Genomic DNA, 20325 nt, shown 5'->3' with positions numbered 1-20325 from the left:
AGGCTTTATGAAGATAAAGGAATCAAAATGAATTAGTTTTTTTGGTAGACTGTCATGCCGAGGAGAGGAATGCTTTGGGTGGGAAGAAAATGAAGTCTTTGTACTTAGTGAATGAAAGTGAAATGAGATTAAAAGAGAGGTGATCAAAGAGTGCCAGCAGTGGACAGAGAACAGCAGGGAGAACAGCAGGGAAATGCAGCAGCACCAACAGCAGAGAGCAGCAGCAGCAGCAGAGAGCAGCACCAGAGAGCAGCAGCAGAGAGCAGCAGCAGAGAGCAGCAGAGAGCAGCAGCAGAGAGCAGCAGCAGAGAGCAGCAGAGAGCAGCAGCAGAGAGCAGCAGAGAGCAGCAGCAGCAGAGAGCAGCAGCAGAGAGCAGCAGAGAGCAGCAGCAGCAGAGAGCAGCAGCAGAGAGCAGCAGCAGAGAGCAGCAGCAGAGAGCAGCAGCAGAGAGCAGCAGCAGCAGAGAGCAGCAGCAGAGAGCAGCAGCAGAGAGCAGCAGAGAGCAGCAGCAGCATTTATCTACCTGCAACAGGCAGCCTGCATGACCTTCATGTTACCAATCCAAGTGCACACAGGCCTATTTACCCAATTATAATGCCATCCTGGGGTATGGGCCCATGAAATTGCACAATTTTCTGTGATCCAGATCACTGGCCTTGCTTTGTACTGGAGGCTGGAATGGTATTATGAGAGCTCTGATGGGCTGTACATAGGGAACCGTTAGGTGATTAATGCCTGACAGATTGCCCTTGCTGTAGGTATTTACAGATGTTGTTGACCAGTTAGCATACGTGTTAGTGCTTCCTCTCATGGCAACAACACTACAGATCAGGATAGGGAAAGTCAAGGAAAAAGGTTTCTAACGCAGTAGAACTTCTCTGCTATCTAAACTCAGCAAAAAAGAAACGTCCCTTTTTCAGGACCCTGTCTTTCAAAGATAATTCGTAAAAAATCCAAATAACTTCACAGATCTTCATTGTAAAGGGTTTAAACACTGTTTCCCATGCTTGTTCAATGAACCATAAACAATTAATGAACATGCACCTGTGGAACGGTCGTTAAGACACTAACAGCTTACAGACGGTAGGCAAATTAAGGTCAGTTATGAAAACTTAGGACACTAAAGATGACTTTCTACTGACTCTGAAAAACACCAAAAGAGAGATGCCCAGGGTCTCTGCTCATCTGCGTGAACGTGCCTTAGGCATGCTGCAAGGAGGCATGAGGACTGCAGATGTGGCCAGGGCAATAAATTGCAATGTCCATACTGTGAGATGCCTAAGACCGCGCTACAGGGAGACAGGATGGACAGCTGATCATCCTCGCAGTGGCAGACCACGTGTAACAACACCTGTACAAGATCGGTACATCCAAACACCACACCTGCGGGACAGGTACAGGATGGCAACAACAACTGCCCGAGTTACACCAGGAACGCACAATCACTCCGTCAGTGCTCAGACTGTCCGCAATAGGCTGAGAGAGGCTGGACTGAGGGCTTGTAGGCCTGTTGTAAGGCAGGTCCTCACCAGACATCACCGGCAACAACGTCGCCTATGGGCACAAACCCACCGTCGCTGGACCAGACAGGCCTGGCAAAAAAGTTGTGGTTTTGTCTCACCAGGGGTGATGGTCGGATTTGCATTTATTGTCGAAGGAATGAGCGTTACACCAAGGCCTGTACTCTGGAGAGGGATCGATTTGGAGGTGGAAGGTCCATCATGGTCTGGGGCAGTGTGTCACAGCATCATCGGACTGAGCTTGTTGTCATTGCATGCAATCTCAACGCTGTGTGTTACAGGGAAGACATTGTCCTCCCTCATGTGCTATCCTTCCTGCAGGCTCACCCTGACATGACCCTCCAGCATGACAATGCCACCAGCATTACCTATGTGACAGAGAATTTAATAAAATTTAAAAATTGTAACCACGCACAGTACTGGGCAACATGTTTTGGGATAAATATTTTGGGTAACAGCAGCTGTGACAATTATGTGTTAGTTTAAGTTGTAGACCGAAATTAATATTATTCTTCAATCTTGTTGTTGTAGACATTCACCATTAATGCTCCTTAATCCTCATCTTATATGGTCTGCATAGAAGGTCCTCTTCTATTTTATTTCATCTAGTTTTGTCTCTCACTTAATTCCTCAGAACATGAAAGATGAATTGAAGTTTCTCCATATCTCAAGGGTCTGCTGGCTGAACTTCTGGTGTAATCATATAAACCAAAATATGTCAGACTATGAAATCATACTTTTTTCCCCCTGTGCTGTATAAATTAACAGGGTACCGTTTAAAGCAATGTAAGACATTTTAATATGCTGTTAAATGAAACTTCACTTCTCATGTTTATGTCCTGCGGGTTTTAAATGACTGTACACCAGCTTGGTATTATCCTCGCGTTATCAGCCATGTAACATTTCACATATTTCTGCAGAGAAAATAAACAGATTTTCTTTGCTATATCTGCCAATAAACATCACATCACAGTGGAATTCTCAGATACTGCAGGTACATTTCTCGGCTTGCAATTTACATAGAATCTGTGAATGATTACTGTGGCTGGGAGGGTTTCTATTAAAGTAAACCGTCTCTTGAGAGGAGCATCAATCTGATGAAAACAGATCATCAGTGGTTTAAATGACTTAGAGCTGTGTTCACCTGCATCTGATGCAACATGCCACCAAAATGGCTTCTTGGAGGTTGTAAATCGTAAGGAGATCTGTCTGATCTGAACGTTAACTAGCATTATCGGAGGCCTATAATTGCAGAACATTTATCAAACACAAAGCAGGTGTTAGGGTATCAGATTTGTTCATGGCTGCTTTAACTCAATGAGTGACGGTTGCTTATAACCTCCCACTACCTGGAGGCGTATCTGCTGTGACTATTGAGAATAATCTTTCTCTTCCAGGAACACATGCTCTGATTGATTGATGCTGTGTGTTCCAGGGGAGCTGTATGTTGGTGGTGTGGGGAAGACCATGTACAGTAGCCTGCCCAAGCTGATCGCGTCCCGCGATGGGTACCAGGGCTGCCTGGCCTCCGTGGACCTGAACGGGAGACTTCCTGACCTGATGGCAGACGCCCTCCACAGGGTGGGCCAGGTGGAGCGGGGCTGTGAAGGTACGTATTAACAGGGGCACAGCCATGGGGTCATGAACACCTCCGAGGAGCAGGCTTATGGTTCACTGCATGAGCATACTTTTTCTCCCCCCTCCCCTCCCCAGACCCGAGCAGCACCTGTACAGAGGACTCGTGTCATCACCAGGGGGTGTGTCTCCAGCAGTGGGAGGGCTTCTCCTGTGACTGCACCATGACCTCCTATGGAGGAGCATTCTGCAGTGACCGTGAGTACTATCTCTTTCATCTGACTGGTTCAAAACTACGCTATCTTTCCTTTCTCCTTTCCTTGTGACTTTACCTTGACATCGTTGGAAAACGTCACAGAGTGAGGAAGGGAGAGAAGGTTGAAGTTGCATTTGAATGGTTTATATTAGGGCGCTTTCACATATCCCCTTATGATCCGGATCCTGGAGCGTTCGGTACCCTGATCAACGCTATAAAGCATGTGTGAAATTCAAACGAAACCCGGCTGTAACGAATCCTGGACCTGCATGAGAAAGCAGGTCCAAGATCCAGGACCTGAGTACCAGGTATTGTGACGCTGCAGCGTGAGTTGCGTGGAACTTTTTTGCATGTTGTAAACAAGCGAACTCACTAATCGCACCCTGAAACGGTTATTTTCAGGTCTTGTGAAAGCAAAACGTATTCTGTAAAATTCTCACAAACTCTCCAGGAAACCGAACCAGGGTACCGAATTTCATATGTGAAAATGCCTTTGGTGTGCATTATTTTCACCTGTCAAATTGTGTCATTGTTGGCACAAAATAATGATGTGCCTTCAATTGCAAAACCTTTTTCTCAAATGATGTGCGTGCGACCTCTGCAAACCAGAACAGGTAAGGAAGTATCATGCATCCTTCCTTCATTCATCAACAAGTATTAACATTGTAACTGTCCTTCGTGGCTGCTAGTTAGAGACGTCTGGCTCATCAATGGCAGAGGAGACAGATCCATTTCTGGACACCTAATGTCATTATGGCTGGGTCAAACTAACAGACCCACGTTGACCTTTCTGTAAGGAGGCTTCTCTTATGCACTTCTTCAAAGCCTCTCGTCTGAGGTGTTAATGTCTCTGCAGTACAATGAGTCCATTCATCCATTAGGCATTGTTATTGACTTCCAGGTTAGACGTATGTACACACTAAATGACTGATTATTGGTACCTCTCTTGTAATGGAAGTTTCCCCTGAACTTCTGATTCTAGAGTAGTGTGCCAATAGAAACATACTCATGCTATAGTAGGGGAACAGGAGTCGATTTTCCCTGGAGATGTTTTTCTTTCATTTAAATAATTTATTATAATGTCAGACAACATTTTGTTTGATAACAAAAACAGCTCATATTTCTGTTGTGGGGGGTTGAGAGGTGTGTGTTTGGGGGGGTGAAAGGTGTGTGTTTGGGGGGGTGAGAGGTGTGTGTTTGGGGGGGTGAGAGTTGTGTGTGTGTGGGGGGGTGAGAGGTGTGTGTTTGGGGGGGTGAAAGTTGTGTGTGTGTGGGGGGGTGAGAGGTGTGTGTTTGGGGGGGTGAGAGTTGTGTGTGTGTGGGGGGGTGAGAGGTGTGTGTTTGGGGGGTGAGAGGTGTGTGTGTGGGGGGGGGGGGGGGGTGAGAGGTGTGTGGGGGGGTCTATTTTCCCTGGAGATGTTTTTCTTTAATTTAACTGGGAAATAATTTGTTATTATAATGTCAGGCAACATTTTGTATGATAACAAAAACAGCTCATCTTTCTGTTGTGAGAGGTTGGTGTTTTGGGGGGGGGTGAGAGGTGTGTGTTTTTTGGGGGTGAGAGGTGTGTGTTTGTAGGGTGAGAGGTGTGTGTTTTGGTGGGGTGAGAGGTGCGTGTTTTGGGGGGTGAGAGGTGTGTGTTTTGGGGGGTGAGAGGTGCGTGTTTGGGGGGGTGAGAGTTGTGGATATGGAGGGGTGAGAGGTGTGTGTGTGTGGAGGGGTGATAGGTGTGTGTGTGGGTGGGAGAGGTGTCTGGGTGGTAAGAGGTGGGGGGTGAGGGTGAGAGGTGTGTGTGTGGGGGTGAGAGGTTTGTGTGTGTGGGGGGGTGTGGGGGTGGTGAGAGGTTTGTGTGTGGGGGGGGGTGGTGGGGTTAGAGGTTTGTGTGTGTGTGTGTGTGTGTGTGTGTGTGTGTGTGGCGGGGGGTGTGGGGGGTGAGAGACATGGCAAGGAAAATATGTCTTGTTTTCGCTCTCCCTTCATTTTGCTTCCATGAAAATGTTCTGGGGGACAGCCTAATGAGCTACATGACAATAAAGTGGGTTTTATTCTCTAGTCTATTAATGCTACAAAGACATTTCAGGTACGTGTTTGTGTGTGCGTGTATTAATGCAATATAGATACATTTGAAAATAAGGGGGAAATATTGCCTGTTGCTTTTTTCTGTTACTTTGACTTCACAGTTGATTTCGTCCTCTGTACTAAATAACTGTATTGTTTTTTTAATGAAAATTCAGGGGGTCTTATTGGTTACAATAGCAGGAGATTATCATAAGCTTTCTGTGAAGTGGCCTTGAAGAGTTCAACCTAATTTGTTGCAGTGACGGGCAGAAATAATGATATGTAATGGTGCTTGCATGTGTCTATTCCTCAGAATTACTAGACCTACGAGGATATATGAGGCGGTGCTTTAGTAACTTTCTCTTCAAGCTCCCTGGTGGAGTCATTACATTAGATGATCATTTTCAGAAAGCAACAAACACTGTTACAGCCTCATTACGATGACAAAGACAGGGAGGATTGAGCTACTGCTGTAGCCTTACTCAGGGGGGGAAAGTAATGGCGGGTACGGTATGGCTTCCCAGCAAAATAAATAGTGGGGGTACGCTGTACCGGTGAAACATGAGCCTATCACAGAATTTAAAACAGCGTTTAATTAAAACTAGTCTGCTACACCACTTTCAGAGGAATGAGAAATTAGCAAATGGACATGAAAACGTGTCGTATATCCTACGCTCCAAAATTTGATGTGGTTTGAAGAGAACACTGAACTTTTGCCACTGTTTGGAGGCTGGAAATGTGTTATGAGTGGATGAACGTGTGCAGGTAGCCTAGTAAAGGATGCCTTTGGAGGGATTGTTTGACAATCAGATTAAACATTGTGTCTGGTTGAGTTTATGCCACAATAAAAGGTAACACATTTTTTAAGGTTAAATGACAAATCTTTACGACTATGCCCACAGAGATCCTATTCAATTAATAGGGATTCTACACTGGAAAAATATATGTAAACGCACATTCTACAATTTCAAAGATTTTACTGAGTTACAGTTCATATAAGGAACTCAGTCAATTGAAATAAATTCAATAGGTTCTCTACTCAACTGGAAATACCATTATGCATCTGTTGGTCACAGAAAAAGGTGTGGGCGTGGATCAGGAAACCAGTCAGTATCTGGTGTGACCAACATGCAGCGTGACACATCTCCTTCGTATAGAGTTGATCAGGCTGTTGATTGTAGCCTGTGGAATGTTGTCCCACTCCTCTTCAATGGCTGTGCAAAGTTGCTGAATATTGGCGGGAACTGGAACACGCTGTTGTACACGTCAATCCAGAGCATCCCAAACATGCTCAATGAGTGACATGTCTGGTGAGTATCCAAGCCATGGAAGAACGGGGACATTTTCAGCTTCCAGTATTTTGTACAGATCCTTGCGACAATGGGCCATGCATTATCATGCTGAAACATGAGATGATGGTGGCGGATGAATGGCACGATAATGGACCTCAGGATCTCATCACGCTATCTCTGTGCATTCACATTGTTGTCCGTAGCTTATGCCTGTCCATATCATAACCCCACTGCCACCATGGGAAGAGCACACTTCTCTAGCGTGCCAGTGGCCATTGAAGGTAAGCATTTCATTTGCACACTGAAGTCGGTTACGAGGCCGAACTGCAGTCAGATCAAGACCCTGGTGAGGATGACGAGAATGCAGATGAGCTTCCCTGAGACAGTTTCTGACAGAAATTCTTCGGTTGTGCAAACGCCTCAGTTTAATCAGCTGTCTGGGTGGCTCATCTCAGACCAATCCGCAGGTGAAGTAGCCAAATGTGGAGGTTCTGGGCTGGCGTGGTTACATGTGGTCTGCGTTTGTGAGGCCGGTTTGACGTACTACCAAATTCTCTAAAACAAGGTTGGGGGTGGCTTATGGTAGACGAATAAACGTTAAATTCTCTGATAACAGCTCTGGTGGACAATCCTGCAGGCAGAATGCCAATTGTATGCTCCCTCAAAACTTGAGGCATCTGTGGTATTTTGTTGTGTGGCAAAACTGCACATTTTAGAGTGGCTTTTTATTGTCCCCAGCACAAGGTACACCTGTGTAATGATCATGCTGTTTAATCAGCTTCTTGATATGCCACACCTGTCAGGTAGATGGATTATCTTGGCAAAGGAGAAATTCTCACTGGAAGTGATGTAAACAAATTTGTGCACACAATTTGAGAGGATAAAGGACTGGGGATGTTGTATTGATGTCAATGTCTCTATGTTCTCAAATTTGAAAACGTACAAACAAAGTATAAAAAGGGAACTAAGCTGTGCAGGCTCAGTTCAGATATTTAAAAAACAAAAACAAATATTCCAGTTCTTACTTTGTTGTTCTACACTCAAACAATGACCATCAATATGCTTGTTGTGTGTGTTGTCTGAACAATGCTATAGCTTTAGGTCCTAGACTAATCATCACAGACGTCCAGATGCTGAGCTTGGATAGAGAGCCACCAGGTTGTTGTTCTCACGCTAGGGTTCTTTCTGCAAGGCAAACACACAAAGGGTGTAATTATAGGTTCACCTCTGTAATGAGATGGGATGTTTTTTGCAATATTCCTGATCTGTCTTCACACTGCCTGGATGTGGCGAAGAATGAGCAACAGACTGCGTACTGTCTTTGGGATATATGCTATTGTACTTTGTAATAGCAATAGCAATAGCCTTAACAAAAGACAAAAACATAACACCAATATACAGTATTAAGTATTTAATTGAATTACTAAGGTTCATTTGTAATATATGTTTGAGAAAATGGATTTCAAGGTAAGAACCTTACCAAAAGTTCAACAGTGAATGATGTCACATTTGGTTCTCAGGGACCCCACCTATCCATTTCTTCTCCTAACCTCTTGGACTACCATTAGAAAGCAGAACATGTTTCAGCTCTTCTAATGTGCTCCCCTTAAGGACGCAGCTTGACAGTAGCTCTTCAGTCAGTCATCTCTATGGTAGCTGCTCAGATTTCCCAGAGTTCATGGTGCTAAGGATGCTTTGGATTGCACCTCAGTCTCAACCCTTGAGCTGCAGCTAGCAAATACACAAAAGGGATGCTAACTTCCATGTCCTCTGTTATTGAATTGTCAACAAAGCAGCATTACAAGATTGTTATGCCAAGTTTTCAAATTACCGGTTGTTTCTTTGTGAGGATCAACAGCATAAATGCACTTATTTCACTTTTGTATGTAAAAAAACAAATCACCACTGCTGTACATGCTGCCACTATTTTCATGACCCAACTACACTGAATAAAAATATAAACCATGAAGTAATCCAACAATGTGTACGCTGCCATCTTGTCTACTTTCAAGTCTTCTCTCATTGATCAATACAGGTGTCTGTCATCATGACATGCGGCACTTTGTGGTAGAAGCTCACCCGTCTCGATCAATGAGAGAAGACTTGAAATAGATAAGATGGCGGCGTACACTGTTGGATTTCTTCAAGGTGAAAAAAAAGGTTTTTATTTTAATAACGGAGCATTTTCTAAATTCAAACTGGACACAGACATTTTGAGACTCCTGTTTCCACGAATCGAGAACGAAGACCGCATCGCCAAGTTTGATCAAATTCTCTGTGCAGAACCAAACAGTACCTATCCTGTAGCTCTCATTAAAGGATACCGAATATCTTTGGTAAAATCTCATTATCTGTTGTGACAATCTGTAGTTACAGTTCTCTACACCTAAGACACACTGAACTGTACTGCATTGTACTGTATTTATCTGTATGTTACTTTTACCATATAACATTCTTGTTGAATACCCAGTTCTCTTTTTAAGTTAGCATGCCTACATTGTGAAAAGTCTTAGGAGGACAGTTCTTACACGCTATGTATTATTGTGTATGGGAGATTGAGGAGAAATGGCACCTTTCAACCATTCTCATACACAACAATACATTTACTGTCTCTAAGCACAACCCGAAACGCCCTTCTTCATCTCAAAGACCTGTCTGTAAACTTCCCCAGCCCTTTGACAGAATTCTGTAGACGTGTCTTTGTATTGTGTTTTGAGTACCTGCACAGAGAAGAATGTGGTTAAAAACGAGTTCCCAGTGGGTGAGCCTGGATCCCAAAAGGGTGGGCCTATGACCTCCCTTTGCCCTCCAGGCCCATACATCAATTAGGGCCCAATTAATGTATTTAAATTGACTGATTTCCTTACACGAACTGTAACTCCGTAAAATAGTTGAAATTGTTGCATGTTGTGTTGATATGTTTGTTCAGTATACATAGCTACCTCAATTTCCTCGTACCCCTGCACATCGACTCTGTACTCGTACTCCCTGTATATAGTCATGTTATTACCTCGTATTCCCTGTATATAGTCATGTTATTACCTCGTACCCCTGCACATCGACTCGGTACTCGTACTCCCTGTATATAGTCATGTCATTTTTTACTTGTTATTGTTATTCACTGTGTCACTATTTCTATTTTTTATTTTTTTTATCTTTAACTCTGCATTGTTGGAAACGGACCAGTAAGTAAGCATTTCACTGTCAGTCTACACCTGTTGTTTACAAAGCATGTGACAAGTAAAATTTTATTTTATTTTAACACAGTGTCCTATTAAAAAGTATCTGTTTATGGCCCAGGGAGCCCTGCCATAGAATTACAAGATGCTCATGCTTTGTTGCCTGTGTAATGAAGCGTTTCTGAGCTGAGCAAGCAGGCAGTTCCTTAGGGCTTGTGTTATGTTTAGTTCTGTCTGACTCATGCAGGGTGGCTACATCACCTACCTGGCAGAGCTGGACATACACAAACATACCTGAGAGAGACAGACAGCCCTACCACAGACATACCTGAGAGAGACAGACAGCCCTACCACAGACATACCTGAGAGAGACAGACAGTCATACCACAGACATACCTGAGAGAGACAGACAGCCCTACCACTGACCAGACCTGAGAGAGACAGACAGCCCTACCACTGACCAGACCTGAGAGAGACAGACAGCCCTACCACTGACCAGACCTGAGAGAGACAAAAGGGCTTTATTACCGACAGAAATAGTCCTCAGACATTGGAGGCTGCTTATGGGAGAGAAGTGAACATTAAATTCTCTGGCAACAGCTCTGGTGGACATTCCTGCAGTCTTCATGGCAATTGCATGCTCCCCTAAAACGTGAGACATCTGTCGCATTGTGTTGTGTGACAAAACTGCACATTTTAGTGGCCTTTTATTGTCCCCAGCACAAGGTGCACCTGTGTAATGATTATGCCGTTGAATCAGCTCCTTGATATGCCACAACTGTAAGGTAGATGGATTATCTTGGCAAAGGAGAAATGCTCACTAACAGGAATGTAAACAAATTTATACACACCATTTGAGAGAAATAAGCATATGGATTTATTTCAGCTCATGAAACATTGAACACAATACCTCATAATAACAAAACGAAAACAGGTATTTACACATTTTTACAAAAAAAAAAAAAAACTGAAATACCTTATTTATATAAGTATTCAGACCCTTTGCGATGAGACTCGAAATTGAGCTCCGGGGCATCCTGTTTCCATTGATCAGCCTTAAGACGTGATTGGAGTCCACCTGTGGTAAATTCAATTGATTGGACATGATTTGGAAAGGCACACCTGTCTACAGTTGAAGTCGGAAGTTTACATACACCTGAGCCAAATGCATTTAAACTCAGTTTTTCGCAATTCCTGACATATAATCTTAGTAAAAATCCTCTGTCTTAGGGCAGTTAGCATCACCACTTTATTTTAAGAATGTGAAATGTCAGAATAATAGTAGAGAGAAGGATTTATTTCAGGTTTTATTTCTTTCATCACATTCCCAGTGGGTCAGAAGTTTACATACACTCAATTATTATTTGATAGTGTTGCCTTTAAATTGTTTAACTTGGGTCAAACATTTTGGGTAGCCTTCCACAAGCTTCCCACAATAAGTTGGGTGAATTTTGGCCCATTCCTCCTGACAGAGCTGGTGTAACCGAGTCAGATTTGTAGGCCTCCTTGCTCGCACATGCTTTTTCAGTTCTGCCCACACATTTTCTATATGATTGAGGTCAGGGCTTTGTGATGGCCACTCCAATACCTTTACTTTGTTGTCCTTAAATCAAATCAAATCAAATTTATTTATATAGCCCTTCGTACATCAGCTGATATCTCAAAGTGCTGTACAGAAACCCAGCCTACAACCCCAAACAGCAAGCAATGCAGGTGTAGAAGCATGGTGGCTAGGAAAAACTCCCTAGAAAGGCCAAAACCTAGGAAGAAACCTAGAGAGGAACCAGGCTATGTGGGGTGGCCAGTCCTCTTCTGGCTGTGCCGGGTGGAGATTATAACAGAACATGGCCAAGATGTTCAAATGTTCATAAATGACCAGCATGGTCGAATAATAATAAGGCAGAACAGTTGAAACTGGAGCAGCAGCACGGTCAGGTGGACTGGGGACAGCAAGGAGTCATCATGTCAGGTAGTCCTGGGGCATGGTCCTAGGGCTCAGGTCAGTTGAACCTGGAGCAGCAGCACGGCCAGGTGGACTGAGGACAGCAAGGAGTCATCATGTCAGGTAGTCCTGGGGCATGGTCCTAGGGCACAGGTCCTCCGAGAGCGAGAAAGAAAGAGAGAAGGAGATAATTAGAGAACGCACACTTAGATTCACACAGGACACCGAATAGGACAGGAGAAGTACTCCAGATATAACAAACTGACCCTAGCCCCCCCGACACATAAACTACTGCAGCATAAATACTGGAGGCTGAGACAGGAGGGGCCAGGAGACACTGTGGCCCCACCCGAGGACACCCCCGGACAGGGCCAAACAGGAAGGATATAACCCCACCCACTTTGCCAAAGCACAGCCCCCACACCACTAGAGGGATATCTTCAACCACCAACTTACCATCCTGAGACAAGGCTGAGTATAGCCCACAAAGACCTCCGCCACGGCACAACCCAAGGGGGGGGGGGGCGCCAACCCAGACAGGGTGACCACATCAGTGAATCAACCCACTCAGGTGACGCACCCCCTCCAGGGACGGCATGAGAGAGCCCCAGTAAGCCAGTGACTCAGCCCCCGTAATAGGGTTAGAGGCAGAGAATCCCAGTGGAAAGAGGGGAACCGGCCAGGCAGAGACAGCAAGGGCGGTTCGTTGCTCCAGAGCCTTTCCGTTCACCTTCCCACTCCTGGGCCAGACTACACTCAATCATATGACCCACTGAAGAGATGAGTCTTCAGTAAAGACTTAAAGGTTGAGACCGAGTTTGCGTCTCTGACATGGGTAGGCAGACCATTCCATAAAAATGGAGCTCTATAGGAGAAAGCCCTGCCTCCAGCTGTTTGCTTAGAAATTCTAGGGACAATTAGGAGGCCTGCGTCTTGTGACCGTAGCGTACGTGTAGGTATGTACGGCAGGACCAAATCAGAGAGATAGGTAGGAGCAAGCCCATGTAATGCTTTGTAGGTTAGCAGTAAAACCTTGAAATCAGCCCTTGCTTAAGACATTTTGCCACAACTTTGGAAGTATGCTTGGTCATTGTAATACTTGGGGTCATTGTCCATTTGGAAGACCCGTTTGTAACCAAGCTTTAACTTCCTGACTGATGACTTGAGATGTTGCTTCAATATATCCACACAATTTTCCTACCTCATGATGCCATCTATTTTGTGAAGTGCACCAGTCCCTCCTGCAGCAAAGAATGAATTATAAGTGAAATAATCTGGCTGTAAACAATTTTCGGAAAAATTACTTGTGTCATGCACAATGTAGATGTCCTAACCGACTTGCCAAAGCTATAGTTTGTTAACAAGAAATTTGTGGAGTGGTTGAAAAACTAGTTTTAATGACTCCAACAGAACTGTATGTAAACTTCTGACTTCAACGGTATATACAGTGCCAAGAAAAAGTATGTGAACCCTCTGGAATTACCTGGATTTCTGCATAAATTGGTCATCTAATTTGATCTGATCTTCATCTAAGTCACAACAATAAACACAGTGTGCTTAAACTAATAACACACAAATGATTGTATTTTTCTTGTCTATAATGAATACATCATTTAAACATTCACAGTGTAGGTTGGACAAAGTATGTTAACCTCTAGGCTAATGAATTCTCCAAAAGCTAATTGGAGTCAGGAGTCAGCTAGTGTGGAGTATAATCAATGAGACGAGATTGGAGATGTTGGTGAGAGCTGCCTTGTCCTATAAAAAAACACTCACAAAATTTGAGTTTGCTATTCACAGGAAGCATGGCCTGATGTGAACCAATCCTCGAACAAAAGAGATCTCAGAAGACCTAAGATTAAGAATGGTTGACTTGCATAAATCTGGAAAGGGTTACAAATGTATCTGTAAAGGCCTTGCATCAGTCCACACTAAGACACATTGTCAATAAATGGAGAAAGTTCAGCACTCTTCATACTTTCCCTATGAGTGGCCGTCCTGCAAAGATGACTGCACGAGCACAGAGCAGAATGCTCATTGAGGTTAAGAAGAATCCTAGAGTGTCAGCTAAAGACTTACATAAATCTCTCGAACATCCTAACATCTCTGTTGACGAGTCTACAATACGTAAAACACAAAACAAGAATGGTATTCATGGGAGGACATCACGGGAGAAGCCACTGCTGTCCAAAAAAACATTGCTGCACGTCTGAAGTTTGCAAAAGTGCACCTGGATGTTCCACAGTGCTACTGGCAAAATATTCTGTGGACAGATGAAACTACAATTGAACACAGAAGTAAATGAACAACAGAATGGCTTCAACAGATGAAATTGAGCCACCTGGAGTGGCCCAGTTAAGATGCTGTGGCATGACCTCAAGAGAGCAGTTCACCCCAGACATCCCAGGAATATTTCTGAACTGAAACAGTTTTGTAAAGAGGAATGGTCCAAAAGTCCTCCTGACCGTTGTGCAGGTCTGATCTGCAATTACAGAAAATGTTTGGTTGAGGTTATTGCTGCCAAAGGAGGGTCAACCAGTTATTTAATCCAAGGGTTCACATACTTTTTCCAACCTGCAGGGTGAATGCTTACACGGTATGTTCAATAAAGACGTGAAAACCATTTTTGCAGCATTGAAGGTCCCCAAGAATACAGTGGCCTCCATCATTCTTAAATGGAAGAAGTTTGGAACCACCAAGACTCTTCCTAGAGCTGGCTGCCCAGCCAAACTGAGCAATCAGGGAAGAAGGGCCTTGGTCAGGGAGGTGACCAAGAACACGATGGTCACTCTGACAGAGTTCCAGAGCTCCTCAGTGGAGAGGGGAGATGAAACCAATGTTGAAACAAAACTCTTTGGCCTGAATGCCAAGCATCATGTCTGGAGGAATCCTGACACCATCCTTATGGTGACGCATGGTGGTGAAAGCATCATGCTGTGGGGATGTTTTTCAGCGGCAGGGACTGGGAGACTAGTCAGGATCAAGGGAAAGATGAACGGTGCAAAGTACAGAGAGATCCTTGATGAGATCCTTGAATATCTCTGGAGAGACCTGAAAATAGCTGTGCAGCGACGATCCCTATCTAACCTGACAGAGCTTGAGAGGATCTGCAGAGAAGAATGGGAGAAACTCCCCAAATACAGGTGTGCCAAGCTTGTAGCGTAATACCCAATAAGACTCTAGGCTGTAATCGCTGCAAAAGGTGCTTCAACAAAGTACTGAGTAAAGAGTTTGAATACTTATGTAAATGTGATATTTATCTTTTTCGTTTGTAATATATTTGCAAAAATGTCTAAATACCTGTTTTTGCTTTGTCATTATGGGGTATTGTGTGTAGATTGATGAGTGAAAATTGAATTGAATCAATTATTAGAAAACACTGTAAAGTAACAAGATGTGGGAAAAGTCAAGGGGTCTGAATACTTCCCGAATGCACTGTATAGGTAGGTGTGAAGTGACTAGGCAACAGGATAGATTATAGACTGGGCTGTAGCAGCAGTGTATGTGGTGAGTGAATGTACTGTATAGGTAGGGGTGAAGTGACTAGGCAACAGGATAGATTATAGACTGGGCTGTAGCAGCAGTGTATGTGGTGAGTGAATGCACTGTATAGGTAGGGGTGAAGTGACTAGGCAACAGGATAGATTATAGACTGGGCTGTAGCAGCAGTGTATGTGGTGAGTGTGTGTGTGGCGTCAGTATGCTTGTGTGCTCATGTTATGTGTGTGGGGGCGTATGAAGTATGTGTGTGTTGGGGTGTAAGTGTGTGGGTCGAGAATAGTGTGTGTGCACAGTGATTAGCTATTTAGCGGCCTTGTTTAGCAGTTTCATGGCTTGGGGGTAGAAGCTGTTCATGGTCCTGTTAGTTCCAAACTTGTTGCATCGGTACTGCTTGCTGTGCGGTACCAGAGAGAACAGTCTATGGCTTGGGTGGCTGGAATCTTTGACAATTTTTTGGGGCCTTCCTCTGTCACCACCTGGTATAGAGGTCCTGGATGGCAGGAAGCTTGGCCCCAGTGATGTACTGGGCCGTACGCACTACCCTCTGTAGTGCCTTGCGTCGGATGCCAAGCAGTTGAACTTTTTTAGGATCTGAGAGTCCATGCCAAATATTTTCAGTCTCTTGAGGGGGAAGAGACGTTGTCGTGCCCTCTTCACAACTGTGTGGGTTTTTTTGTGGACCATGTTAATTTCTTAGTGATGTGGACACCGAGGAACTGGAAGCTCTCGACCCACTCAACTACAGCCCCATCAATGTGTATGGGGGTGTGATCGCCTCTTTGTTTTCTGTAGTCCATGATCAGCTCCTTTGTCTTGCTGACGTTGAGAGAGAGGTTGTTGTCCTGGCACCACACTGACAAGTCTCTGACCTCCTCCTTATAGGCTGCCTCTTCGTCGCTGGTGTTCGTTGTGTCGTCAGCAAACTTGATGATGGTGTTGGAGTCGTGCGCAGCCATGCAGTCATGGTTGATCAAGAAGTACGGGAGGGGACTAAGCACACACCCCTGAAGGGCCCATGTGTTGTTACCTACCCTCACCACTTAGGGGCGGCCCATCAGGAACTCCAGGATCCTGTTGCAGAGGAAGGTGTTCAGTCCCAGGGTTCTGAGCTTGGTGATGAGCTTAGAGGGAACTATGGTGTTGAATGCTGTTCTTTAGTCAATGATCAATGTTCTTACATAGGTATTCCTTTTGTCCAGGTGTGTGAGGGCAGTGTGGAGGGCAATAGAGATTGTGTAATTTGTGGATCTGTTGGGGCGGTATGGAAATCGGAGTGGGTCCAGGGTGTCTGGAATGATGGTGTTGATGTGAGCCATGACCAGCCTTTCAAAGCATTTCATGGCTATAGATGTAAATGCTAGTCATTTAGGCACATTACCTTGGCATTCTTGGGCACAGGGACTATGGTGGTCTGCTTGAAACAAGTTGGTAGTACAGACCAGGTCATGGATAGGTTAAAATGTCAGTGAAGATACCTGCCAGCTGGTCAGCACATGCTCTGAGTATGTGTCCTGGTATTCCGTTTGGCCCTGTGGCCTTGAAAATGTTAACCTGTTTGAAGGTTACAGAGAGCAAGATCACACAGTCATCTAGAACAGCTGGTGCTCTATCCATGATAGTTTGCATCCGTGCCACATTCGTTGAGCGTCAGAGCCAGAGTAGTAACATTTGAGCTTAGTCCTGCATTGACGCTTTGCCTGTTTGATGGCTCTTCGGAGTTCGTTGTGGGATCAATTCAGTGTTGACAGTGTGTGTTTCTAACGAATTACTAGTAAAATTAGACGAGTTTAGTGATACATTAAATGTCCTCTTCCTACAGTAGTCAATTACATGCTTGTTGTGTTTGTATTTGGATCGAACTGTGTTATTGACCAGAGGCCCATGCAGTAAGCCCTGTATGTGAAGCTTTCATTAGTCCCGTGTTTGATATCAGCATTCCCCCAACACCACCCCACTCCAATAACCCATTTTTTTATCAGATCTAGTAGACAGTGCTCCCCTGACCTTTTCCAACCTTTGGGTTACGTATTATAGACAGAGATAATTTGATGCAAGCTGATGATGCCCTGCAGCTCATTAGAGTGCAAACAGGCAGCGGCAGTGTTCAGCTATGTTTAGCAGATTAGAAAATACCAGCTAGTGTGAGTCCCTGACAGGATCTCTCAGATAGGAGACATAGTGTATGATGATCAGTCATGACTCACTCTGTACACTGGCTACTGGGGAGGGTTATGGTTAGGGCTACCGGGAAGGGTTAAGGTTAGGGCTGCCGGGGCAGGTTAGTTTAGGGCTGTTGGGATGGGTTAGAGGGCTGTCGGAGAGGGTTATGGTTAGGGCTGCCGGAGAGGGTTATGGTTAGGGATGCCGGGGAGGGTTAGGGTTAGGGATGCTGGGGAGGGTTAGGGTTAGGGATGCTGGGGAGGGTTAGGGTTAGGGCTGCCGCGGCAGGTTAGGGTTAGGGCTGCTGGGGCGGGTTAGGGCATTAAGCCTAATCTACACCGCTGCATACCATACCATAGATCTCTATCTCAGCATACGATAGCCTACTTCTCACCAGCAAATTCTGAGGTGGATTATTACCTGCTTCTGTAGCTTGCATATTGTACTGAATACCCCCTGGGATATACAGTACTTGTAGTTAGGTCCGTTGAGCATTGTACTCCATTGTCACTGCATTGTACTTACTGATCCTGCCCAGAGTGGTTAGTGATGTGCGTAAAGAGTGCTTTGTGATGTACTTAGTGATGTAGTTAGAAAGTACTTGCTGTAGTGATGTACATAAGAGGCATTGACACAAAGACTTACACTGTGCTTTTCCACAGTTTATCACACAGGTTCTGTTTTCACAACAGAGCTATACCTATCCATCCCTCCATGTTCCCTTGTAGCTCACCTCGATTCGACATCTACATTGTGTTACCATAGAAGCCGACGGTCATCTTTGTATAAAAAATATTAAATAATCACACAAAATAAATCAGTGGGTTCCACAGGCATGAAATAGAGTGTGATTTTCATCAGGGCAGAGCTTGACATGGGAATTGAATAGATTATTTCCATCCTGCAGCTCTCTTTTTATTAAAACCATTTTGGAGTTAGCATGGCTGTTCACGCTGTTACATTGCAGGGGGCCTGTGGATACGTTGTTTGCTGCTGTGATTGAAATTGGTTGTCTCCAAAGGGTTTCTTAAGAAGAACGCTGGCTTAAACAAATGCAATTTACTGTATCAGAATATTACACAGGACTCTTTTGAACTCAGTTGAAATAATGAAATATATTGGTCAATATCCAGTCGTATCTCTCTAACTGTCACGCCCTGACCATAGTTTACTTTGTATTTTCTATGTTTTGATTGGTCAGGGTGTGATCTGAGTGGGCATTCTATGTTACATGTCTAGTTTGTCTAGTTCTATGTTCGGCCTGATATGGTTCTCAATCAGAGGCAGGTGTTCGTCATTGTCTCTGATTGGGAACCATATTTAGGTAGCCTGGGGTTCACTGTGTGTTTGTGGGTGATTGTTCCTGTCTATGTGTTTTCACCAGATAGGCTGTTTAGGTTTTCGTTACGTTTATTGTTTTTGTAGTGTTTGTGTTTAGTGTGGTTTTTTCATTAAACATGAATCGCAATCTACACGCTGCGTTTTGGTCCGACTCTCCTTCTCACGAAGAAAACCGTTACAGAATCACCCACCACCAACGGACCAAGCAGCGTGTCAACAGGCAGGAGCAGCGCGAGGAGACGCGCAATAAGGACTTCTGGACATGGGAGGAAATCCTCGAGGGGAGAGGACCCTGGGCTAAACCAGGGGAGTGTAGCCGCCCAAAGGTGCAGCAGGAGAAGAAGCAGCAGGAGCAGCTGCAGTGGGAGAGGCTGCACCACCTGGAGAAATGGACATGGGAGGAGGAACTGGACGGTAAAGGACCCTGGGCTCAGCCTGGAGAATATCGCCGCCCCAAGGAGGAACTGGAGGCGGCGAAAGCTGAGAGGCGCAGATATGAGGAGGCAGCACGACGTAGCGGATGGAAGCCTGAGAGGCAGCCCCAAAAATTTCTTGGGGGGGGGCTAACAGGGAGTATGGCTACGCCAGGTAGGAGACCTGGGCAGACTCCCTGTGCTTACCGGGGGGCTAGAGAGACCGGACAGGCACCGTGTTATGCAGTGGTGCGCACGGTGTCTCCAGTGCGGGTGCATAGCCCGGTGCGGTATATTCCAGCTCCGCGTGTCTGCCGGGCTAGATTGAGCGTCGAGCCTAATGCCATGAAGCCGGCTCTACGCAGCTGGTCCCCAGTGCGTCTCCTTGGGCCGGTTTACATGGCACCAGCCTTGCGCTCGGTTTCTCCGGTTCGCCTGCATAGTCCAGTGCGGGCTATTCCACCTCGCCGCACTGGCAGGGCGACCGTGAGCATTCAACCAGGTAAGGTTGGGCAGGCTCGGTGCTCAAGAGCTCCAGTGCGCCTGCACGGTCCGGTTTTTCCAGTACCACCTCCACACCCCAGCCCTCCGGTAGCAGCTCCCCGCACCAGGCTTCCTGTGCGTGTCCTCGGCCCAGTACCACCAGTGCCAGCACCACGCATCAGGCCTACAGTGCGCCTCGCCTGTCCAGCGCTGCCAGAGCCTCCCTTCTCTTCAGCGCTGTCGGAGTCTCCCGCCTGTTTAGCGCTGTTAGAGCCTGCCTTCTCTACAGCGCTGCCGGAGTCTCCCGCCTGTTCAGAACTGCCAGTTAGCATAGAGCTGCCAGTTAGCATAGAGCTGCCAGTTAGCATAGAGCTGCCAGTTAGCATAGAGCTGCCAGTTAGCTTAGAGCTGCCAGTCTGCAAGGAGCTGCCAGTCTGCATAGAGCTGCCAGTCTGCATGGAGCTGCCAGTCTGCAAGGAGCCGCCAGAGCTGCCAGTCTGCAGGATGCCGCCAAAGCTGCCAGTCTGCAGGGAGCCGCCAGAGCTGCCAGTCTGCAAGGAGCCGCCAGAGCTGCCAGTTAGCATGGAGCAGCCAGGGCCGCCAG

General features: G+C 45.6%; 1 protein-coding gene across 5 annotated transcripts in view; it reads left to right on the top strand.

Moving 5' to 3' along the window:
* The window catches only part of nrxn2a (neurexin 2a), a 391484-nt gene that overhangs the window by 200051 nt on the left and 171108 nt on the right, over nt 1-20325 (top strand). For all 5 annotated transcript variants that reach the window (XM_090226564.1, XM_090226562.1, XM_090226563.1 and 2 more), the window contains 2 exons: nt 2957-3130; nt 3235-3354. In XM_090226564.1, the coding sequence (XP_090082690.1) occupies nt 2957-3130; nt 3235-3354 (294 nt within the window). The remainder of the gene's footprint in view (nt 1-2956; nt 3131-3234; nt 3355-20325) is intronic.

Source organism: Oncorhynchus mykiss, chromosome 29 (genome assembly GCF_057628025.1).
Source record: "Oncorhynchus mykiss isolate SJ-2025 chromosome 29, ASM5762802v1, whole genome shotgun sequence".
NCBI lineage: Eukaryota > Metazoa > Chordata > Actinopteri > Salmoniformes > Salmonidae > Oncorhynchus > Oncorhynchus mykiss.
This window is presented reverse-complemented; position numbering and strand designations above follow the sequence as displayed.